The following is a 22,802-nucleotide window of genomic DNA, read 5'->3' on the forward strand; positions in this document are numbered from 1 at the left end:
GCTGCCGAGGCCGGCCAATGAGCGAGGGACGTCGCGCGGGGGCGGGGCGGGAAGGGGAAGTGGCGGGCGGTGCCAAAGGGCGCGCGGAGTCATGGCGGGGGGAAGGGTGTCCCCCTCTCCGAGTGGTGCGGTCCACGCCGTTCCCCCGTGCCTCGCTGTTTCCTCCCCCCGATGGTGGTACTACCCCAGGAACGGTTTTTCCCTGCGCAGCGCCGTGGTACAGGCCTATAAATTGGCGTGTTTCCCCCCTCCCCACCCCGCGCTGCCTTGGTACGGCCCAGGCGCTGCTCCCCCACAGCATGGTGGCTGTGGGACCCTCAGAGCGCCCGGCCCGCGCCCCGCACGCTCCGGAGAAGGATTTTCCGTTCTAAGGAAATCCCCTCTCCATTGGCACCCTCCGGGATGGCTGGCCCTCAGTCCCGAAGGGGAAACTCCCTTCAGTTCCTTCCCACCCGTGTCAGCCCCACCACACCCACCTGCCTGCCCCGGGGGGCGACACTGGGGTGCCACAGCAGGACCGGGCCCCACAGAGCCTCCCCTGGTCCTGGGCGTGAAGATACCCGGGAGGATGAAGGCCTGAGGAAGGCAGTGGGACTTCGCACCTCCACACCATCCATCCCAAAGCTGGGAGAGCTGGGACGGTATTTGATATGGCTTCTTCCCTGTATCCCACCCGGGAGCATCTCTCACAGAAACCACCTCCTGCTGGCCTTACACATGCATCACAATGTCACTTTTATTGAGTTGAGTTCCCTCCACCTCCTGCATGTACAAAATACATGTTAAAAGGCCAGTGTTTGTAAACAGGGGAGCAGTAAGGCAAACAGGAACAGCCACAGCACCTCCAGACCTGCCCTGCCCTCAGCCACAGGGATACTGCGGGAGCACCAAGGGAGCCCAGGTGTTTCCCACCTGACAAGAGACACTGTGTCCTCCTCCACTTCAGTCAAGGGACCTCCTCATGCCTAGCACACCTTCAGGAAAGCCAGGGCCACGAGACCCACCAGGTACCAAACTTTTTCATCTTTCTGCAGGGTGGGCACTGGAAGGCATTTTGGCATTGGCATCAGCTGAGCATCTCTGCTGGGCTCCATGGGAGGTGGCTCTGTGCTCCCCACATCCAGGACAACCGGACATTTTCTTCATGCCAAAGGGTCTCCAAGCCCCAGCTTCTGCTCACAGGCAGGAGCCTGGCAAACGGGCTTGGGACACAGCTGGTGCCATACAAGTGGGGGTTTGGTGGAGCCTGGTTTTGTCGAAAGATAAGGGTACAGATGCTGGAGATCCCTTGGGAGAGGCAGGAGGGATCTGTGCCTTCACAGCATCCCTCAAACATTCCTGCTGTGCTTGGGGCTTTTCTTCCTCCTTCTTCATCTGGGTCTCTCTGTTCCAAGCAGCAATGGGGAGGTCCCCATTTATGTGCAGCGTTAGTAAGGAAAGACCAAACCTTTCTGGATGAGGAAGCACTCATGTGCTGTCGCCCCTCCTGCAGCCGCTGGTTGCAGCAAGAGAGCCACGTTGAGAAGTACAGATGCACAAGTCATGGTTCTCCTTCTCACCACAACAGCCTGTGCTGCTTCCAGAAGATGCAGGGCCAGGTTTTACACAAATTTGGGCTGAACCCTCGTCTCAGATGCATCAACTGAATTCCTTCCTCCCCAAGGGTTTTAGAAGCCAAACAAGAAACTCAAAGACAGAACAGGAAAACTTTGCTGTTGAGGTTTAAAGCCCCCAACCAAATCTGCAGCTGGGGAAACAGCTCAGCCCAGGAAAAGCAGGAATGAAGTATCATCCAGACAGGCAACAGAGGGACAGCCCAGAGCAACACCAGCCATAGAGTGTAAATGACCAAGAGAACAATATAAAACAAATGAATACTGACTGCTTTACCCCAAAAGCATTCCTTAAAACCTGGCCAAGTCCCATTTTCTGGACACCTGGAAGAACAGGATTGTAAATCTGGAGAAGAGCTTTGCTCTGTTGTAGTGTCTTCAGAAGGTCAATGCAGTCATAGCAGCTTATCTACTGAGTGTACAACCCCTGGCAAGGAAAACATTGCACTGGCATGTCCCTACCCCAGGGTCATTCTGATCCTCAAAATAAAAAACCCAAACAGGCTGAAGGCAACCCTTTGTAACACAAGGTGCAGCCCAGGCAGAGGGAGATGTGAGAATAGGGGCAGGAGACCGTCAGGAAACCAGAGTTCAAACCAAACATTGACACACAATAGGACTATGGGGGTGTCTCCCTGTCTGATAAACATGATTACTATTTCCTTTTATGCAGAACATTGCTTCTCTCTCCAAAGTTGGGAGAAGGAGTTTTAGCTGTGGAGAGGAGCTCCACCAGCACAAGGGTACACAGATGAGAGCAGCATGGCTTTGCAAAGCCCAACCACAACCCCTTAGTGATGTCTACCCCAAGGGGCAGAAAGAGATTGCCCTGGATGACAGGTCACCTTGTAGTGTTGCTCTGGCTTCACCAGGGAGCCAGGGCTGAGAGAAGCCTGACTGCCTGGTGCCTTAAGACATTGAGATACAAACCACCACAGGGCTTGTTCAGCCAAGCCCCAAGTCACAACGGTTTTCTTGCATCTTCCCAACACACCAACATGTTTTCTTCCCACTTCCCTTTGGTCCCAGGGGGAATCTCCATCCCCTCAGCAGCAGCAGTGCAGTCCAGCCTGGAGAAGTCAGGCTGTAAGATCCACAAAGATGGCATTGGCAGTGGTCTGTCCAAAGATGAAGGCTCCAAGGGTGACCATGAACACCCCATAGCTGACCTGGGCCCACCAGCTGTGGATGCAGGAGGACAGGGCATATTTACAGGGGTCCTTCACCCCAGTATCCACAGGGGAATGGGGGACAGGGGAAGCACATTTCCATTACCTGATTGCCCTGGTTTCTTGGATCTCAGAGAGTTTGGCTTGAATCAGGCAGAGCCCTGAAAGGCAGGGGAGACAAATTAGAATCAGATGAGGACTGTCCACTGGGGACTGAACAGACACTCCATAAAACAGGGAGCTGCACTCCCAGTTACAGAGCACCAAGTCCAGCCAAAATAGTTGGACTGCTGACTGGCCTCACACCACATTTTTGTCATCCTCTAAAAATCTCCTGGTTCCTGTGTTTCCATCCTGCCCCTCCCTCTTGGAGAAACAAGGCCATGTGACCTTCGTCAGCCCCTGACCATCCCAGGATGCCCTACCTGGGAAGACAAAGATGAAGCAGGCGGCCAAACCCCCAATGACAGAGATGACTTTGCCAATATCAGGGATGAAAAGAGCCAGGAGGAGTGTCAGGAGGAACCAGCTGATGGTCTGAAGCAGGCGTCTCCTCCGCTCCCGAACCACGTCCTCCTCCACTGTTACTCCAGTATAGCGGAGCCAGAGACCCTCCAAGACAGCCCTGTGGGCACAGACCCAGAGGGGTTTCCTCATGCTGCTCCTCCTTCCCACACCAGCCCCATCTCTCCCAGCTCTCACCGGCCACAGAAGTGCAGGATGGGGTAAGACGTCAGCACACAGAGGATGATGAAAGCCCGGGCGAGGGCAACAGGGATGTCATTGGAGGGGTAGGACATCAAGACATCCTGCTCCACACCAGCTCCAAAGGTTAGGAAGCCACAGATGCCTGCCAGGAAGGGTGCAGTCAGCAGGGGATAGGGACAAATCTCCTGAACATATGTTTGAAGGACCAGACTTGAATGGATATGGCACAGGACACATTGCAGAAGTGTTCCATGGACTGTCCTCCCTTCTCCCTCTGACCCTTGCTGACCAGAGGGTCCCTGCCTTCCTGAAGCTCACAGCCACTCCAAGGACTGTGCCACACTCACACAATGTCCCCTCACTTACCAGTGCCTGTGTAGACGAAGAGAGCAATCACCATGGCTGCTGTCACCACTGCCCCCCAGGTCTTCACCTCCGGCTGCTTCATGCTGTTAAAGACGGGCACGCTGCTCACATGGCACTGCCAGGACACAGAGACAGTGGGGATACATGATGGGCTGAACCAAGTGGTATCCTACTTGTGATATTCTGCATTTGTTGTGATATTGTCATCCCCCCCAGGTTTGTCAATGGAGAAGCAAAGGGGGGGGATAGGCTGCTTTGCACATCCTAGCTGGGATAAAATGGATCCATCTCCATCCAGAGGTGGTAAGATGTTAAAAACGCTTCAGCCTCCTTGCAAAGCTGTGCAGTGAGCATAGCATAGCATAGCCAATCACCCAGCCAATCACACAGGCAGGGTTTTAGTCTGCTACCCAAGCAACTACAGGATGGAAGAGGAGTGCCAAGCTTGTGGCCTTACCTGGAACCCAAAGCAGATGGTGGGCATGGCATTGAAGATAGCTGTCCAAGTGGAGGGGCTGGCAGGAAAGAAACACCCCTCAGTCAGAACAAAATCCCCTGTGACGCCCATCCAGTGCCCCAAGGGAGGATGAGCTGGGAGTACTCAGTGTCCTTGCTGTTACTGCATCCCCCCACCCAGGATGATGCCATTGCATGGAATGAGGTTTTCCTGGGATGTGGTATTCCCTGAAGACCAGGGCCTTTCACTGAGACAGAAACAGCCAAATCTGAGCATACAAAAGTAAAAGTATCAGTAAAAAATAAGGATCTAGTTGGGCAGTGCAAAAAACTGGTCTAACCTCTGCTCTGCCATAAAATTCCTGCACTGGATCCAAAAATACACACTGTGAAGAAGGGAATAAGCCACAGTGGTTGTGCTGGCCAAGGAAATAACCAGAATCATCCAAATATAGACACAGCCCTTGTTGCTGCGTGAGCACAAGCACTGCACAAGGAATCCAAGTTTTGGATATATCAGAGATAAAAACCAATCAGTGCTCATCAAAACCTGTGATGGAGCCATGGGAACCTTTAAGAGGTCCTTTCCCTCCTCTTCACCACCTGTTCCTCTGAAACATTCAGAGGTGCTGCCACTTGAGAGTTTCTGGCAGCAACATGCAGAGTCCCCAGGACCAGGGATGGGACTGATGAAAGATTCATCCCCAGCCTTTGCAGCCCTCGCTCCCACAGCCCAGCCTGGCTCTGCAGTGCTGTGAAGGCACCAAGAGCATCATGTCTCTTGCTCTTACCTGGTAGGGATCTCCACAGGCACCAGCTCCTTGTCGGGCCAAATGTACTTGATGATAATGACTGCTGTGACATACCATGTGCCAATCACACTGAGGGAGCTGTGAGAGGGGATAGGAGGCTGTGAGTGCTCTGCCTCCCCACTTCATGGAGGGTTTTCTCTCAGCCTCTCCATCCCCATCTTCTGCCCTGCACAGCCCAGGCTACCCCCCTCCTGACTATCAGACCAATTTTTGCTCTCCCTTCCCTTGGAATATGCCAGGAAATGTCACCTGCTGTCCCCCAAGCAGATGTCAACAAAGTCTGTTGCATTTGGGGATTATCCCATGCTTCTGTGAGTGGCAAACCTGCCAGACTTGGGTTTTGGGCTGGAGAAAGAGGCAAATGTTGAAGCAGTGATAGTCCTTGGTGTCCCTGGTCCAGCTCCAGCAGCCAGGTCACACCAAGATTCTTGGTGGAGCAGGGCTGGCCCGCAGACCACCCAGCCTAGGCACACTTACTGGCTCTCCTTTCTGCTGGATTGCCAACTCCAAAGATAGGAGACAATGTAGTTGAAAGCAGCATTCCCTGCTTCCTCCAGCATGCAGAAGGGAAGGACACAAGCCCTGAAGTACGACACTGTGGTTGCACAGTGCTCAGTCACTCCTCTGCTTCCCAGATAGGGAAACTGAGGCATGGGAAGGCAGAGGGTATGTGGGCAGATATGGCACTAGAACCACAGCATTTCCAGTCCCTGTCCTCTGCAACCGTGCTTAGGTGGGTGCTGGCCTACCCCAACTCCTAGCCCCAGAGGGCTCTTCCCACCCACCTGGCATATTTTTGGAAGCCAATCTCTTTGGGGATGGAGAGAGGCAGGATGAGGAGGAAGGCAGTGATGCTGATGGTGAACTTGCGGTCTGTGTACCAGCGGCTGCTCCCAACTTCCTCAGGCTCCTTCACCAGAGCAGCAATGACTGTGGGGACAACAGAGATGGTCACGTTGGCCCTTCCAAATGAAGGAACAACAACTGGTTATTATTTGCTCCATGGAACACTCTTACTCTTGTCCTCCTGGTCTCCAATGATGATGAGAAAGGCGATGCAGGTGCCAAAGGTGTAGACAGCAATGGCCACCTCGCACAGCACACCAGGCACCTTCCCGCAGACGGCCCACACAACCTCCTGGTAGGTGCGCTCATTGCTGGCCTGTGAGCAGTAGGCCAGGATGACCAAGCCTCCGATGATGAAGATCAGCATGCACTGGGATGGGAGAGAGACAGGGAGGGAACACTGAGCCAACAATATGGCAAGGTCCCCTAAGCCACCCCAGGCAGCCACCCCTGAATACACTGAGCATATCTGGTGCACTTCATGCAGAAGAGCTTCTCCCTAGGAGTCTGGTCCCTCCCAAGCCCTTTCTGGGGCACCACATGTCCCTCCCATGTCCAAGGGTGGGACAGGGGACTGTCCCTTCCCAACTCTCTCACCATCTGCAGGGCGATGCCTGCAGCCACACCGCCAGCCATGCTGAAGGCAGCAGGGAAGTTGAGTAGCCCAGCCCCAAGGGCAGCATTGACCACAATGAAGACAGCTCCCAGAGCCGACGTGGCTCCCAGACTGTTTCCTTGGCTCTCTGAATTTTTGGGCACGGTCTCCACACTAGGGCTCTGCAGAAGCCTCGCCCGTTCGCCAGCATCCTCGCTCCACTCCCAATCCTTGTAGTCACTGTTGATGCTCCCAGTGCCCTGAGCCATTGTCCTTCAAGTGGCACACACCACTGTCCACGTCCCACTAGTGGTTCTGCAGCAGGCTCAGCTGGGCACCTCGAGGAGTGTCCTCAGCCAGCACTGGCTCCATCAGGCAGGAAGGGCAGCAAACGGGGTGGAATGCAGCAACACAGGAATCAGGCAGTTCCCTACTCCTACAAGGGGATGAAGAATGACACTGTTAAGTGTTAGTTAAATTATATTAACAAGGAACAACCTGGGCATCAGGTGGGGGCACAGAGGAACTGTGTTCCCTGGGTCTTAGCTTGGGGGGTCAAAGCACACACACACCAGCAGAGATACAGCAAGAGAACTCACCTCTTGTACCTCAAATCCAGGGAGGGGACACAGCTGCTGTTGGATGAGGGACTGAGCCCTGGCTGTGCAGCCCTGAGGACCTGCAGCCTCACATCAGGACTCGCCTCTCTGTGAGCACGAGACCCAGTGTCATAGCTCACTTCCTAATTTCCAACCCCAATTCCTGCAAGCTCTGCAAGAGCGGCTGTGCACGTGCTCCTGAGTAAAGGGCAAGGCTGGGCTCAACAGGAATGACCTGTGTGCAGCAGAAATACTGTGTCAACAGGAAAAGCAGGACTGGCCCCTTCCAGTGCACCCCCAGGTGCACCCCTGACAACCAGCAGGAGATCATGTCTCAGAAGCTTTTGTATTTGAGGATCTCGTGTTTCCAGCATCACAGCCACTGGGGGTTGGAAAGTCCAAATCTCATCCCAGTGCCTCCAAGCTGGAGATCAACCCACACAACCTGGCAGGATTTTGCAGGAATCTACATGACCATGAGAAATCTCTTTTCAAGGAAATCTGATTTTTATTCCTAGAGGACATCTACAGAGACTCTTCCTGCCCAGCTCACTCCTTGCTTCTGGGCTATTTAAACTCTGTGTTTGTGCTATAAATCCTCTGTAAAGATTTCTGGGGAAGGGGAGGAAGGGCCGCCCTGTGCCCCGTGGGTAGGAGCATGGAGGGACAGGCCGGTGGGTCCGAGTGGGCTGAAGTTCCCACCCGGCCGAGGAAGCTGCAGGGGGTCGATGCTTCTCTCCCATAGCCTGGGGGAGGATGCTGAAGGGTGTCCTTTCCCTCCAGGCAACGCCGACATACTCTGGCAACCAGAAACCCCGAGAGCAGGCGCTTCACCGAGGGTGACTAGACAGACACGCGGCCCCGCTCTGGCCCCGGCGGCGCCCCCCACCCGGAGGAGCAAGGCCCGGAGCCGGTGACGGTCAGCCCGCGTTCGCAAGGGATGCACAGACTCCTGCCCTAGCCGGTCGCTGGGCTTCCCGCGTGTCCCCCCGGTTCGTCCATAACCCGGCCCCACTCACCAGGCGGGGAACGCGCTCTGCTCCGCTCCCTTCGGCCCCGGCCCCAGCCCCGGCTGAGCTTGGCGGCAGCGGCGGCGCGGCTCCGCCCTGCCCGCTTGCACGCCGGGGGTTGTAGTCCAGCCCCGGAGGCGGGGAAACATCAGCGAAGGGGAAACATCGCCCTTCGGGTAGCCCTTCCCAGAGTCTGAGCCCGCGGGGACCCGCGGCAAGGAGAGGGCGAGACGGGGCTGTGCTCCAGGGTGCTTTTATTATACAGAGAACGGGCAGGAGAATGGCCCCACCAGGATAAAGAGGGGAGGAGGTGGCAGCTCCAGAGCCACGCAGAATCGGGGACCACAGCACAGGAACCCACAGCGCCGTGGAGCAGCACCTACGGCGTGTGCGGCATGGAAAGCGGTTTATTGCACAAAGGACAGCAAGCAGCGGCTGTGGGCATTGGGCCAGTAAACAAGCGGCGTGGGAGCGGAAACCTGTCAGGGAGCGGCGGGAGGATCCAGCCTTCCAGCAAGTGTAGCAACAACGTGCACTAGACCGGGACAGGTGCACCAGACTGGACCTGTCCCAGCTCCAACAGGCACACGGCTCCCGTGGGCAGGAATGGGGAATGAGGACTGCCCTGCTAAATATCCTGGTATGACTGCAGAGGGAAGAGGTGCCAGGGAATGGCAACAGCTCACAGACTCAAAGAGGTAATGCCTCCAGCATTGCCTAGGGAGACTCCTCTGCATCGTGGGCCAAAGACGGCCTCATGGCTCAAGGCAGACTGCTTTTGGAAATCTGTCCTCTCCCCAGCAAGACCTATGTTCAACGCCATAGACTTCAATTTGAGCTCTGTGACAGTAGCTTGCACCTGGACAATCTCAGTTCAGACACTGTGCTCCTGGGGCCCATTGGTGGGAACTGCCTCTCTGTACATGGGATTCTCAGATGAGGGATTCTCAGGAGATGAGGGTTTCACAGGTCATGTAAGATCTTCTGTGCTAGCATGGTCCTGAGAGGGAATATTTGGTGCATGGGAGGGACAGGATCCAGCTGCACAATGTCAGGATTAAGTCCCCAGCTTGACACAGCCATGCACCAGTTTATTTGGACTAAAAATCAGAGTCCAGTAAGTCGCAGGACCTCAGGGACACTCAGTTTAGAAGGACAGAATGGTTTTTGAACTCTCAGATTTCTCTCAAGAGCTGTCTTCTGGTGTCACCAGAAATGTGGTTGAACAGAACAGAAGAGGGATGTCCTGCAAGGGACTAGTGCAGGGCCAGCCTCTTGGCTTACAGCTTTGGGACATGCACAAAGACTGCAGAGAGGGCTGCTGGAGGTATAGGGCTGGACTGCTGGGCTTAGGACAGGAATGGGGTGAGGCAGAGACCACCAGAGAGCAGTTTTCAGAGGAGATTCTTATTGGTGAGGGGAGGGGGTTGAGAAATTGTTTCACCTCCAGGTATGAAAGTGAGACAGGTTTAAAAGAGGGACACTGGTCTGCCCCACGCACTGATGCCACTGTGAATTACACCTGAAAGGAGAGTCCCAGATGGAAAAAGCGAAGCCAACGACGGAGCAGAGTTTGGTAGTGAGAAGTCCTCAGAGCTGGTTGTCAGAGGACAGCTTTGGTGCTGGCCAGCTCCAGGCTGGGATGATGGAGGAGGATGGAGCCTGCTGGTAGCAGGGACTGGCTGAGGAGTTTGGAAGAGCATACCAGAGCAGCCCTTCTGCTTGAGCCAGCAGCCAACAGCCTCACAAAGCCTTCTCATGGAGAAATGTGTGCGGAGAAGCCTTTGGTGCCTACACTGGTAGGATGGCATTGCTAAGCATTTGCTTCCTCCAGCATAGATAGGTGCTGGGGCTGATGGAGAAACGATGGACAGCAGGGAAGAAGGTTGTGATGAGCAGGAGCCAGCAATGATGTCCCTGCTCCACAGCACAGGGTGGATTTGACTAGGCGTCTACAACAACTCATCTACAAGATACATTCAGCAGCGGCTTCAAGTGCTGTGGTTGGAAGTATTCTGCTTGTTTCTTTTCCCTCCCCATCTTCAACTGGTGGGGAAGGGAAAGCCACCAGCTCCAGAGCACCCCTTTGTCTTTACTTTGTGACTTGATGGATGGCATGAGCCAGGTAACCCACATTGCCTGACGTAACTCCTGCGACAGAGATGCGTCCATCCTTTGTCATGTACACTGAGAACTCCTTGGTCAGTCGCTCCACCTGGGGTGAAAGAGCAAAGTTCAAACTGCAGGCCAACCTCTGCTGTGTCAGCAAAGTGCAAATTTACCCAGCTTGCTGAAACTCAAGGCAAACTGGCTGCCAGCAGACAGGGCATTCCCACTACCTGCAGAATACCCTTGTGCACCAAGAGAGATGCTGCTCAGCTCTCAGGCCAAGCAGCAACACTGCAGATGTTCAGCTGGAAAAGTCACCTCATTTGAGCTGACCTTTAAGGTTACTTCAGAGCAGCACCAAGTGACTACTTACTTTGACAGACATGACAACTACATTTACTTTCAACCTCCCCAAGTACAGTAGAGAACAGAGCAAGACCAGGGTCCCCATGATGTGCCAGTGCTTAGGGCTTGGAGGATGTTCCTCCTGAGGAAGAAGTGCTTACAAGGGCTCATTTTGGCATCTGCAGTCAAAAACTTACTGACAGGGACTGCAAATGTCACTTTGAGACCACTGGAATTGTGCTTACCTGCTCAGGCTTCAGCCCTGTGAAGCAGAACATGCCGATCTGGTCAGTGATGTGCTGCCAGTTGCGGGAGGATCCCTCTTTCTTGAGGTTGGACACCAGCTGAGTCCGCATGCTGATGATCCGGTCAGCCATGCTCTTCACCTCTGTGAGCCTGAGAAGCCAATCCAGAAACCATTCAGAGGAGGGCTGGAACACATCAATGCTGCTCTACCTACCCCAGCTATTGAAAATCAACCTCTCAACCTGGAGTAGCCCCATAGGGGGATGAAGATGCAGCTCCAGCTGGGGGAGTTGCTTCTTTCTCCTGATACTCAAAGGTGACCTCTTTTTATCTATTCCATTTCTGTTGAACACTACTACCATAGTACAGACATTCCTCACATCTGAAAGTCATGGGTCAGTAGGATGTCTCATGGCAGTACTACTCAAACCCAGAATAGAATAGTATCTGTAGAATAGTATCTACAGATAAACAGTAATAAATAAGCATTAGATAATAGATAAATAGTATCTACAGATAAGAGTGCAAGGGTAGCAATGGCAAACAGGCCCTGTTCCAAAGCAGCACAGCTAGGAAATGTCTCTGCTGGGACCTGGATCAGGCACAAGTGTCAGGCTACAAAAGAACACAGCCCCCAATGAGGCCACAGCACAGTGACAGCCTTTGTTCTGCCAGGCCAGCTGCTGGGAGGGACCCGGCACCAAGGGGCTGGGAAAACAGCACAGGCCAATGCCAGGAATCAGGCTTAGGGCATGAGGGTTACATTCCTGGGTCTTATTCCCAGGGGGCTTACGCTTCCACTTTCCCTACATGAGACACACTACATGGCTACACCATCTCAGACTTTCATGCTTCTTGAATAGACAACTCCTGCATCCCTCAATCCTTTGGGAGCTTTATCCCCTCCTTTACTGTGTTTTCTTCCTGGGTAACACAAGGTTAAACTGACACCAGCTGATGCCAGGACATAAACAGGGATTTCTCCAGACATGGTTCTGACTGTTCCTGAAGCTAAGAGCTGCCTGTGACAGCAGCACATAGAAAGCACAGCACAGGGCTGCACAGAGACCTCACTGTCATGAACATTACAGATTTCTTCTTACCACTCCTTCCGCAGCTCAGGGGTGTTCAGGATCAGAGAGGCAATGCGCGCTCCATTTGCGGGTGGGTTGGAATACATGGGGCGGATGAGGATCTTCAGCTGGGATTCGACCCTCTTGGCTTCATCTACATCACTGCAGATCACTGTGAAGGCACCCGCACGCTCTCCTAAGAGAATCACAGAATACTGTGAGTTGGAAGGATCATCAAGTCGTTTTTGGCCCTACACAGAACAACCCCAAGAATCCCATGATTCCTGCATCTGACAGCATCGTCGAAACACTCCTTAAGCTCTGTCAGGCTTAGTGCTATGACCACTTCCCTGGGGAGCCTGTTCCAATACCCAAACACCCTTCAGCTTAAGAACCTTTTCCTAATATCCAGCCTAAATCCTTCCTGACACAGTTCCATGTCATTCCCTTGGGTCCAGTCACTGGTCACAGAGAGCAGACGCTGCCCCTTGGGAGGAAGCTGATGCCCACAATGAGCTCTGCCCTCAGTCTTCTCTTATCCAGGTTGACCAAGCCAAGTGTCCTCAGCTGTTCCTTGTATGGCTTCTCCTTTAAACCATTCACCATATTTGTAGTCTCCTTTGGACACTTTCTGAAAGCTTTATATCCTTCTTAGACTGTGGCACCCAACACCACACAGCTTTAGTGGATCCCTGTTCTCTAGAAGGGTCTCCACCAGCTCCTGATGGGTTCTCCCTGCTCAGTACTGCAGGATGAACACGGGCAGCAGGAAGACACCAGCTGCTAAACCCTGGGGGTATTGGGGTCCCACAAGCAGCCTGGATGAAACCATTTCCTCGCCACGTGCCCTACTCACCGTACAGCCCCATGTTCTTAGCAAAGGACTGTGACAGGATGATGTTGATGCCCTGCTCGATGAAATACCGCACAGCCCAGGCATCCCGGTTGATGTCCCCACTGGCAAAGCCCTGGTAGGCCATGTCAAAGTACACGAGGAGGTTTCGTTTCTGCCAGCAAAGATGAAAGAGAGTGTCACAGAAGCTGAGCACCCCTCCAGGGAGCAGGGCAGCAGGCTGAGAAAAGCCATGCAGACAGCTGTCTGTCCACCTGCAGCCATTCTCCTCCAGAAAGGGAGCCATTGCCCTTCACTCACCACAAGGAAAGCAGCAGAAAACCTGCAGCTACCCACCACACATCAAAATAGCAGCTAAAGACCTTCCAGTGTATTTGTGGGATGTGCAAATCTGGCCCAGGAAGCAGTAGATTAAAAGTAATAAAATAGTCTACTTCAGTGTCTTCTGTATTATCAGTTTACAGGAAAATCACCTGGGAACTCTCTAGTCAGCTAGGCAGATACCCCAGGTGCACTACCCCTTAGTCTGGAGATCTACCCTTCTGTAGGCCACAGACATCACTTTGATATCTACCAGTTCTCAGGACCCTACTAAGGCCAGGTATCTCCAAGGCAAATTTCACTGGCTACAGGCTTGACTCCTGTTAAGGAGCAGCGCGAAGGAGGAGAAGGCAGAACCTGTCCCTGTCTATTTCTGGCTGAAGCTTGTAGAGACACCAGGCACATGAGAGATCTTCCAGCATTTTTAATACACCAGCACTGGGTGCTCCGCTCCAGCAATCACAGCTCATATGTTCAACCCTGCTGCTCTCCTTTTGGGTCTCCCTGCTCCAGCTTCCTGGGAGGGCGCCAGCAGCAAGCCCAATGGTCAGCTAGAAGCTTTCTGGGTGCATTTGGCTGGCTCCTGTCAGGAACATGACACTCATCCTGGCTTCAGGGAAGGGAATAACCTTTAGCCAAGTGATGACCAGGTGCCACCCATGAAAGGCCAGAAAAGAATGGCACAGCTCCCCTTGGGACATTGCTTACCTTCACTGTAGCTGCCAACTCTTTCCATTGCTCCTGCCGGGGATCCACCCCAGTGGGGTTGTGAGCGCAAGCATGTAAGAGGATGATGCTCTTCTCTGGAATTTTCTAAGATGTTACAGAGAATGAATCATCAGTGATATCTGAGCACTCTCCTCAGCAGATCAGACAGCTCAGATGAGCTCTGTGAGGCTTCTAGCCTTGATTTAATGCCTTCAGGCATCATAGAATGGTAGAATATTCCAAGCTGGAATGTACCCAAGGAGTCCAACTCCTTGGCCCTGCACAGGACAACCCTGAGAACCATACTATGTGCCTGAATTGTTCAAACACTCCTTGAACCCTGGCAGACTTGGTGCCATGACCATTTCCCTTGGGACCCTGTTTCAGTGCCCAATCATACTCTGGATGAAAAACCTTTTCCTAAAATCCAGCCTAAACCTCGCCTGACACAGCTTCATGCCTCATCATCACATACAGGGTAGAGCAAGATCACCACCCATTTCCCCACGTGACCTCCCTTCTTCCAGGCATGGAAGGCAACTCACAGAAATGTCATCCATGGCTCCAGAGAAGTCAAGGCTGCATGTCTTGGGGTCATAGTAACGATAAGCCTGAGGTTGCATGCCAGCGTCACGGAAAATAGAAGTGTGATTGGCCCAGGATGGTTTGGGTAGATACACATCACGACTGCCTTTGAAGAATCGTTGCTAGTCAACAGAAAGACAGTGTTCAAATAGGTTGAATACATTCAAGTAGTTAGAAAGCCCTAAAAATCCAGCTCTGATCAAAATATGTCCTTTCCTTCCACTACTGGACAGGTACTCACCAAAAAGTTGGCTCCAATTCGCAGAGATCCAGTCCCAGAAATACCCTGCACAGTAACATACTGCAAGGATAGAAAAAAAAATATCTGAGTAGCCATGTTGCGTTACAGGGAGAACACAGTCATTATTTTTCAGCACACCAAAACAGGGACAAGGGGCTGAAGGGACCACAGGAGTCAGCAGCTCCAGCTCCAGGGCAAGAAGTTGGGCCCCCTGGCAAGGTTAAATCTTCTCCTTGGACAGGGCTGTTTCACCCCAGCATTCAGAGGAAGCAGTGATCCTTGGGCCCAGCCACCCCACAGCACAGAAACACCAATACCCCACCAGTTCTTCCACATTTGCTGAGCACCCACATACCAACCCTGTGTCACAGCCTCTCCTTACCCGGCCACTCTTGAAAGCCTCACTGTTTTCCCCCAGAGACAGTTCTGCGGCCGCCCGGGTGAAATCCGCTAGTCCCCCAATGGGCAAGTACTCCTTATCCATCTTCTTGGATGCTATCATGGCCTCTGCCTGGAAGAGAGGACACAAGCTCAGTGAGGAAGGCATCACCGTGGAGAGAATGATGGACAGCTGAAGGTCACTTCTCTGCATATTTGCTTGCTCAAAGGGGACAAAGGTTGGTTTACAGGAGTTTCTCTGCAGGGCTCATTCCAAGCAAGGGGCAGCAGTAAACATTTCAGATAAAACCCCACAACCACCAGAGCCCTCAGTGGGTGACAGCATTGGTACAGTGGAGCCAAGGAAACCAGGCACCAGAAGAGAGCACCACTTCCAGCCCATTACAAGTCAATGCTGCTGCACAAGGACACACACTTTCCTGCAGGAAAGCAATACTTGAGTGTCTCTGAAAGGCAGATACTATCTCTACTTAGGAGACATCCCCAAAACAGGTAGTGTAGCAAACCTTTTGCAGGGCCTTGTCATGCTGGGAGTGGCACAGACCCTGGCAGCATTCACATACCACCAGGACACTGTCCCTGTGACACCATCCAGACTCCCTGGTTGTGACCCAGCTGCACAGAGAGAGGGAGGGCAAGGGATGGCTTTAAACCCCACACTGGTAAGACACATGGAAAAGGCACTCTCCCTGCAGCCTCCCTGTCAGTGTAGCCAATCAATGTATGTATCAGCTGACAGCTATTTAACAACCTATTTCTACCCGGACTAGCCCTAAAAGACCCCATAATCCCCTCAAGGGCAATGTCCACACCCAGCTCCCTGGGCTGGAGTTTTAGACTGGCTTATGGAGAAACTGGTAACATCGGCTCAGCAGAATTTCTAAGACTAATCCATTAAGGGGCCAATGTCAGCTCCTTCCTCCCTTGTGGGGTGGCCTAAAGAACATCAGCCCATTCAAGAAACACCTTGAAGTTCAAAGAACAGGTGCATTGGAGGGTTTGTGAAAGTCAGCAACAAGTTAGTTACTTGAATGGGAACAGGACATGTATTTCCTGTTTTGTCCTGTCCTACTTAATGGCTCTGTCACGTCTCAAAAGCATTAGTCCTGCTAAGGGAGACATCCAGGAATACTGTCCTGGTCTGTGAGAGACAAAGCTTATTTTAAGGACCAACAGACAAAACTTGCTAAGTGGTTCCCCCTCCCTGAGTCCCTCAGGGTACCTGGCACCTGGATCTGGCCCTGCCCAGCGGCCAGCAGCCAGCACCCAGCTCACCTTGCGAACACAGCTCAGGACATACGGCTTCCCATTGTCATCCCGATATGCCCCCACACCCAGGTTCATCTTCTTGGAATTGGTGTCACGCTTGAAAGCTTCTGTCACCCCCATGATGGGGTCGGGGGGACCCATCTCCACATGAGACCACCATGAGCTAAAGGGAGAAACAAGAAGCTAAGCATGAGGCTCAAGAACTGGGCAGAGATGTGCACCAACAGAAACCCTCAAGGGAAATCTTGTCTTTAAAACCACCGAAAAACTTACAAATAGTGTTCAGAGAATTATCCAAAAAAACAAACCATTTAAGTCACATCATACACTGCAAAATGGTGAAGAGTCTCAGTTCATTGTGGCTGAAGATAACTGACTCCCTCTCAGTCATTAGGATGTTGAAATGCTCCTGTTTGCCTTACGTGCTAACACCACAAAGAGCCCAGGAAACTGAAGCCTTGAACTCATGCTCTAGACAAGTGCCCGGAGACTGCATGTGGCATTGCACAGGGCACTTTGGTCAGACCTGGGCAATTGCACAAAGCATGAACATGGAGTCTCTTCCAAATTCCTGGAAAAGTTCTAGTACATGAAAACGAATTTGTTTTTCTCCCGACATTGGTTGACAGATCAAAGATATTTCCACTCCTTGTTCTACAAACTGCCTTCCCTGGTGTTGTAGACAAATGCTGTTTTCCAGGAAATGACAGAAGATAGTTTCTTCCCTGTGTAATAAGTAACAAGCTCTGATGTGAAGACCCTTCCCCTGATGTCAAGCACAAAACCTCCCTGCATCAGGAGGAGCTTTGTGTTCCCCAAACATGAGAAGCCACATGCTCCTGTCCTGCTGGCAGCACATCCTGAAGATGGAGAGGCTCTCTTAATGTCAAGGGCAGAGCAGACCATGCTATAAAAAGAAACCTGTTATTTCCTTTGGCCACAGTCTCTGCCCTGTCCCACATCCAGGCTTTGCAGGCAGTGCAGGAGCAGCAGTGTGGTGTTTTTTAACCTGGCTGGCAGAGGTCTGTGGCTGTCACAGCCTCCTCCTGAAGGCACTGCATACAGCTCTGAGAGTCCCAACTCACCACACAGGTGCCTACCCAGGTCCCCCAGCTCAGTGGGGAACAAAGAGTGCAATACAAAGTAGATTTGGTTTATCTCCTGGAGGACAGATTGATTGCTGAAGAAGAAACACAGACAGAGAGACGTATCAGCTTTACTAAGATTTGCAGCCTGGGAAAGGCTACCTCATCTGATGATAAGATCCTCTCCCAACTTGGGAATGCTGTCCTGGGGCTGGTCCCTGCTCCAGGCAATGCAGGCAGCCTGGAGCCAGCCCAGAGCCAGCCAGACCTCCTGCAGAGTGTGTAGTACAGACTCTGTAGGCAGATACTGGTATGTGGGCAGTGGGGCCAGGCAGGTTAAGGAAGCTCTAACAGATCAGCAGAACTCACAAAATTATCTCTCCACTCTGTCCCTGTTTTAGGTCCATTTCAGTCAAGTTTACTCACTACAGAAAAATTCTGCACTGCCCCATGTATGTAGATCCCATCTCATGGAGCCTCAAACATCATTTGCCCTCTTCAGACTAACTGCTCTTCCCATCTTTACACTATTTCCAAATTATAAAAAAAGCCTGTTTTTCCTTTTGACAGGCTTTGACGAAGGGGTAGAGCCACCTCAGGTAGTTTACAAATGGAAGATGTGCTTAACGTTTTTTAGACCACTAACCAGTCTTAATTACCTCTTAAGTATAGGATCAGCTTGGAAAGGTGGATGAGTCAGTCATGCCAGCAACACACACCCTCCAGGGAGGGACATGGGCTGCAGCCAGTGTGGAGGGAGTGACCTGGGGAGCCAACCTGAGCAGAACACGTCAGGGACACTGTCAGAGCAAACTCCTGCTGCAGGTTCAGGCGGCTTTTGACAAACCCCTCCTAATGCGTTCCTAGCAACGGAGAGGCAGGGAAAGAGCGGAACAATGTGCAGAATGTAGCTCTCTGCAGTTTACCTGGTCTAGGATTATTCTGGTGTCAAGGACTGCAGGACCCTGGCCATCTATTTCAAAGAGCTGCTACTCTGGAGATGGTGACAGCACCTTCTTTCTGCTGGACTTTTCCCCAAGCAGCTTACAGTGATTGGGGTATTTAGGTCCCGATCCTGCTAAGGCTTAGGCAGGTCACTGAGCTCCAACATACTGCAATTAATGCTGATCCTGCAGGCATTTACCTAAGCTGCAGCACTCCAGAGAGTTAAGTACTCTTGTTCTGATCCGGTTTTTGTGTTGGCTTAAGGCACCGAAAGGTAGGTTTAGGACTTATTTTCCCATCCTCAGCATGACTGTTTCCAGGTAAAACAAGACTCCTCTGGTGTTTCCAGGGAGGTGAACTTGCAGGGACACAGGAGAAAAAAGTCTAGGTGGAGTTGTCCAAAGGCTTCAGGATACCAAAGAGATCACAGAGGCAAAGCTTTCCAAAAGGGGTTTAGGAAAAAGAGATCTAATAGGAGTCCAAGGCCACAAACCCTAACACACTGCTACCACATTACTGTTGCTGTCCCTGCACTGCCTTGTATTTTATTTTGAGCAATTAAAAGAACATTGGGCTTGAATAAAGGTCAAAGCTATAAACTGCACATCTCTGCCAGGCCAGAGGCATTCAGTGTAGAAAACTAACTGGAGGTAAACTTAAGCTGGGGTTGACCTACCCGAGGGATATTCAATGTAAGCCAAAGGAAGGAAGCACATTCTCCAACTACAGGACTTCAACACAGAAGGCCCAGCCAGAGTTTAGATGCTCATCAGAGCTGGTATCCAAATAGTCTCTGTACTATTCAGCCACACTGGTCTTAGCTGGTTTAATGCAGCTGCAAGTGCAGTGGGACACAGAGGGTGGGAAAATGCACCAGGAATTGCATAAATTTGCAACACCTTTCAAAAATATATGTGGAACTTATGCCTCAAGTGCACAGACCTAAGAAGTGCTTAAGGACTCAAGCCAAGCCTGGAGAGCAAGCTTTTACAAGCCCAGTGAAGGTTTCCATCGAGGAGAGGCCAGCCCAAGTTCCCTGAGGTACAGCCACATAAGATACAGGATTTCAGAAGTTTTGCCAAAGCCCCCACAGCAGTTCTGCAAACTGAGCAGTTCTGCAAACTGAGCAGAGCATCGGCCAAAGGCTATCAGTAAACCACATCTAAGCAAATATTTACACAAGAACAACACCAACAGGCTGCTGGCTACTACAGGGCCTTTCAAGCCTACAAATTCTTTGCTCCAGCAAGGAGCTTCCGGTAAGCTTTCCACCAAGAAAAGTATTTTAAATAGCTGTCTCGTGATACATCAGAGCAGCAGACTGAGTTATCACCCTAATTAGCATTTGTGTGTCAATGGAGCCGTTTTAACCATTTACAATCTCTTTATCTCTGTTCTGCTTTCAGAAAGAGCATTTTCAGCACTGAATAATAGTAGCAGCTGGAGCACCACATTATATTGCTGAAGATAAGGAAAAAGGAACTGCTAATCAGTGCTTGGCTTCCCTTACTACTAGTGCGTAGTAAGCCACTATTCCTGAACAGGAAAAAGTGGCCTGTGCACAGAGGCTCCTTACTTAAAAAACTTAACAATCTCTCTTGGGTGACCTTAGTGCAATTTGGAAATTTATAGTTTGTTGTATAACAAGCTTGAGAAAAACAAAGCTTATGCCAGAAGTCTTCAAACCTTTCACAGGCCTGCTACAGTCCACGGGCACAAAACACAAGTTCTAGACTTGTTCTTCTGTCTCTGCTGAGAAGAGACAGAAAGCTGGCTTAGAAGTAGTAGCGACTCTGGAATGGGGATTTAAAAAAAAAACACTGCTTTCCTGCTCTGACATAGGCTGGAAACTGTTTCTTAGACTTTCCCACTAGTGAGGGCCAGAAGTCAAAGGGTTCTGGAGAGCAGCAAGCATCCATACCCCTCTGCACATTCTGCTTCTTGGCCATTTGGTTTCAGTGATGTTCCCAGGCCCATGGCTCTCAGGTCAGCTGTACTTTGTGGAAACTGTTCTGGGCTTTTCACACAGCTCCAGCAGAACCCTGCATCCTTCTATCCAAACCTCTGCTGACAGCAGAATCCTGCCAGTGCAGGATTGATCTTCACAGTGACTCCCACCCTGCTCCTGGCAGGGTTTGTACTCCTGAGAGCACAGCTCTAGCACAGCCAGCACTACTCCTGCCCCATTTCATGGATCCTGAGGTCACTGCAGACCTGCACTGTGCGCAATCCCCAGGCTCACTGCACAGTGCAGAGATCCCTTTGGTCCCACTAGGCAAGGCACCCAAACAGCACCACCTCAGCCCCTTTCACAGCACACAGAATCCTGGAATGGTTTGGGTTGGAAGAAAACTGAAAGATTACCTTGTCCAAACCCCTACCATAGACACGGACACCCTCCACTACACCAGGATGCTCCTGTCCAATCTGGCCTTGAACACTTCCAGGAATGCAACAGGCACAGTTTCTCTGGACAACCAGGGCCTCCCCACCCTCACAGGGAAGAATTTGTTCCTAATATCTAATCTAACCCTGCCCTCTGTCAATTTAAATCAATTCCCCCTAGCACTCCATACCCTTGTCAAAAGTCTCCAGCTCCTTTGTAGCCCCTTTAGATACTAAAGGCCACAATTAGGTCACCCCAAAGCCTTCTCTCTTCCAGGCTGAATAACCTCAGCTCTTTCACTCAGCCTTTCCCCACAAAAACGGTGCTCTGTTCCTCTAATCATCTTTGTGGCCTCCTCTGGACTTGCTCGAACAGGTCGATGTCCCTCCTCTGCTGGGGTCCCAAAGGTGGATGCAGTGCTGCAGGAGGGGTCTCAGCAGAGGAGACCAGAGGGCAGAATCCCCTCCCTTTACGATGCCTACGCTGCCGGTGATGCAGCCCAGGACACAGATGGTTTCTGCACTGCGAGCACGCATGGCCGGGGCACGTCCAGCCTCTCATCAACCACATCATTCGCGCCCCGTAGCACAGTGTACACCACTAACAGCACCCCGGCCCAATCACTCGTGGCACAGGATGTCCCCAACCCGTGGTTAAGGCACAGGCTCCCCCCGGCCGCGTTTCTCGGGGCTCCCCGGCGCCTACGCGCCCTCCACGGCGGCGCCTCAAGGGCAGGCGGGGGGCGCCGGGCTGGGCCGCAGCCAATCAGAAGGCGAGGACCCCCCTCCCCAGCCAATCCGAGCGCGGTCCGTCCCCCCGGCAACCCCCTTCCCCAGCACGGCGTCACCCGCTCCCCGCAGCCTCCCCCCCACCGCCACCTCGGAGCGGGGCTCAGCCGCAGGAAAACCCCTCCGCCGGCACCGGCGGGCGGCCCCAGGGGCTGAGCCAACACTCAGCCCTCACCTGGCGCGGGAGGCGGCGGCGGCGAGGCGCGGGGCGGCGAGGAGCCGGCAGCTGTGCAGGAGAGCCATGGCGGCAGCGGCAGTGGCGGCGACGGCGGCGGGCGGGCACTTCACACCACGGGCGCCGGCTGAGCGCTCCGCCCCGCGCATGCGCCGCCGCGCGCCGGGCGCTGCCAGCGCTGCCCCCTGGCGGCCGCTACGGGTCAGTGCAGCCGCGCTGCCCGCTCGGTACGGGGCGGTGCTGGGCTGTGCTGGGCTGTATTGGCCTGTATTGGCCTATGCTGGGCTGTATTGGGCTGTGCTGGGCTGTGCTGTGCTGTATTGGGCTGTGCTGGGCTGTATTGGGCTGTGCTGGGCTGTGCTGGGCTGTATTGGCCTGTGCTGGGCTGTATTGGCCTGTGCTGGGCTGTATTGGGCTGTGCTGGGCTGTATTGGGCTGTGCTGGGCTGTGCTGGGCTGTATTGGGCTGTATTGGGTTGTGCTGGGCTGTATTGGGCTGTGCTGGGCTGTGCTGGGCTGTATTGGGCTGTGCTGGGCTGTACTGGGCTGTACTGGGCTGTGCTGGGCTGTATTGGGCTGTGCTGGGCTGTATTGGGCTGTGCTGGGCTGTATTGGGCTGTGCTGGGCTGTGCTGGGCTGTATTGGCCTGTGCTGGGCTGTATTGGCCTGTGCTGGGCTGTATTGGGCTGTGCTGGGCTGTATTGAGCTGTGCTGGGCTGTGCTGGGCTGTATTGGGCTGTATTGGGTTGTGCTGGGCTGTATTGAGCTGTGCTGGGCTGTGCTGGGCTGTATTGGGCTGTGCTGGGCTGTACTGGGCTGTGCTGGGCTGTATTGGGCTGTGCTGGGCTGTATTGGGCTGTGCTGGGCTGTGCTGTGCTGTATTGGGCTGTGCTGGGCTGTACTGGGCTGTACTGGGCTGTGCTGGGCTGTGCTGGGCTGTATTGGGCTGTACTGGGCTGTATTGGCCTATGCTGGGCTGTATTGGGCTGTGCTGGGCTGTGCTGTGCTGTATTGGGCTGTGCTGGGCTGTATTGGGCTGTGCTGGGCTGTGCTGGGCTGTATTGGCCTGTGCTGGGCTGTATTGGCCTGTGCTGGGCTGTA

General features: G+C 52.9%; 2 protein-coding genes across 3 annotated transcripts; both read right to left on the reverse strand.

Annotated features, from left to right (window-relative positions):
- Nucleotides 1-718: 718 nt before the first annotated feature.
- SLC38A7 (solute carrier family 38 member 7) lies at nt 719-8,327 on the reverse strand. 2 transcript variants are annotated; one of them, XM_014255483.2, is made up of 12 exons: nt 8,184-8,327; nt 7,165-7,399; nt 6,568-7,001; nt 6,142-6,340; nt 5,910-6,054; nt 5,104-5,202; nt 4,314-4,371; nt 3,857-3,971; nt 3,485-3,632; nt 3,208-3,407; nt 2,889-2,943; nt 719-2,795 (listed from the first exon to the last, which is right to left on the reverse strand). In XM_014255483.2, the coding sequence occupies exons 3-12, from the start codon at nt 6,832-6,834 to the stop codon at nt 2,693-2,695; spliced, it is 1,389 nt and encodes a 462-aa protein (XP_014110958.1). In that variant the 5' UTR covers nt 6,835-7,001; nt 7,165-7,399; nt 8,184-8,327; the 3' UTR covers nt 719-2,692. The 2 variants fall into 2 exon arrangements, with proteins under 2 accessions (XP_014110958.1, XP_005526479.1); XM_005526422.3 differs by lacking the exon at nt 7,165-7,399.
- Nucleotides 8,328-8,411: 84 nt separating this feature from the next.
- GOT2 (glutamic-oxaloacetic transaminase 2) lies at nt 8,412-21,851 on the reverse strand. Its single transcript, XM_005526293.3, has 10 exons — nt 21,703-21,851; nt 16,330-16,486; nt 15,038-15,166; nt 14,656-14,715; nt 14,375-14,536; nt 13,830-13,934; nt 12,804-12,954; nt 11,978-12,143; nt 10,874-11,024; nt 8,412-10,389 (listed from the first exon to the last, which is right to left on the reverse strand). The coding sequence occupies exons 1-10, from the start codon at nt 21,849-21,851 to the stop codon at nt 10,267-10,269; spliced, it is 1,353 nt and encodes a 450-aa protein (XP_005526350.2). The 3' UTR covers nt 8,412-10,266.
- Between the last annotated feature and the right edge of the window lie 951 nt (nt 21,852-22,802).

The sequence above is a fragment of the Pseudopodoces humilis genome, chromosome 14 (assembly GCF_049639895.1).
Source record: "Pseudopodoces humilis isolate 2021_Gansu_Grassland_sample_001 chromosome 14, ASM4963989v1, whole genome shotgun sequence".
In the NCBI taxonomy this organism is placed as follows: domain Eukaryota; kingdom Metazoa; phylum Chordata; class Aves; order Passeriformes; family Paridae; genus Pseudopodoces; species Pseudopodoces humilis.

Bases quoted from the DNA above. Each gene is read 5' to 3' on its own strand.
- SLC38A7 (XM_005526422.3), bottom strand. From the start codon at position 6,834: ATGGCTCAGGGCACTGGGAGCATCAACAGTGACTACAAGGATTGGGAG. The intron at 6,341-6,567 runs GTGAGAGAGTTG...CTCCCATCCCAG, and splicing joins CAGGCATCGCCCTGCAGATG to TGCATGCTGATCTTCATCAT. The intron at 4,372-5,103 runs GTAAGAGCAAGA...CTTTCCTGCCAG, and splicing joins CCTGTGGAGATCCCTACCAG to CCCCTCCACTTGGACAGCTA.
- GOT2 (XM_005526293.3), bottom strand. From the start codon at position 21,851: ATGCGCGGGGCGGAGCGCTCAGCCGGCGCCCGTGGTGTGAAGTGCCCG. The intron at 12,144-12,803 runs GTGAGTAGGGCA...TGATTCTCTTAG, and splicing joins TAAGAACATGGGGCTGTACG to GAGAGCGTGCGGGTGCCTTC. The intron at 10,390-10,873 runs GTAAGCACAATT...CTTTCACCCCAG, and splicing joins CAGGGCTGAAGCCTGAGCAG to GTGGAGCGACTGACCAAGGA.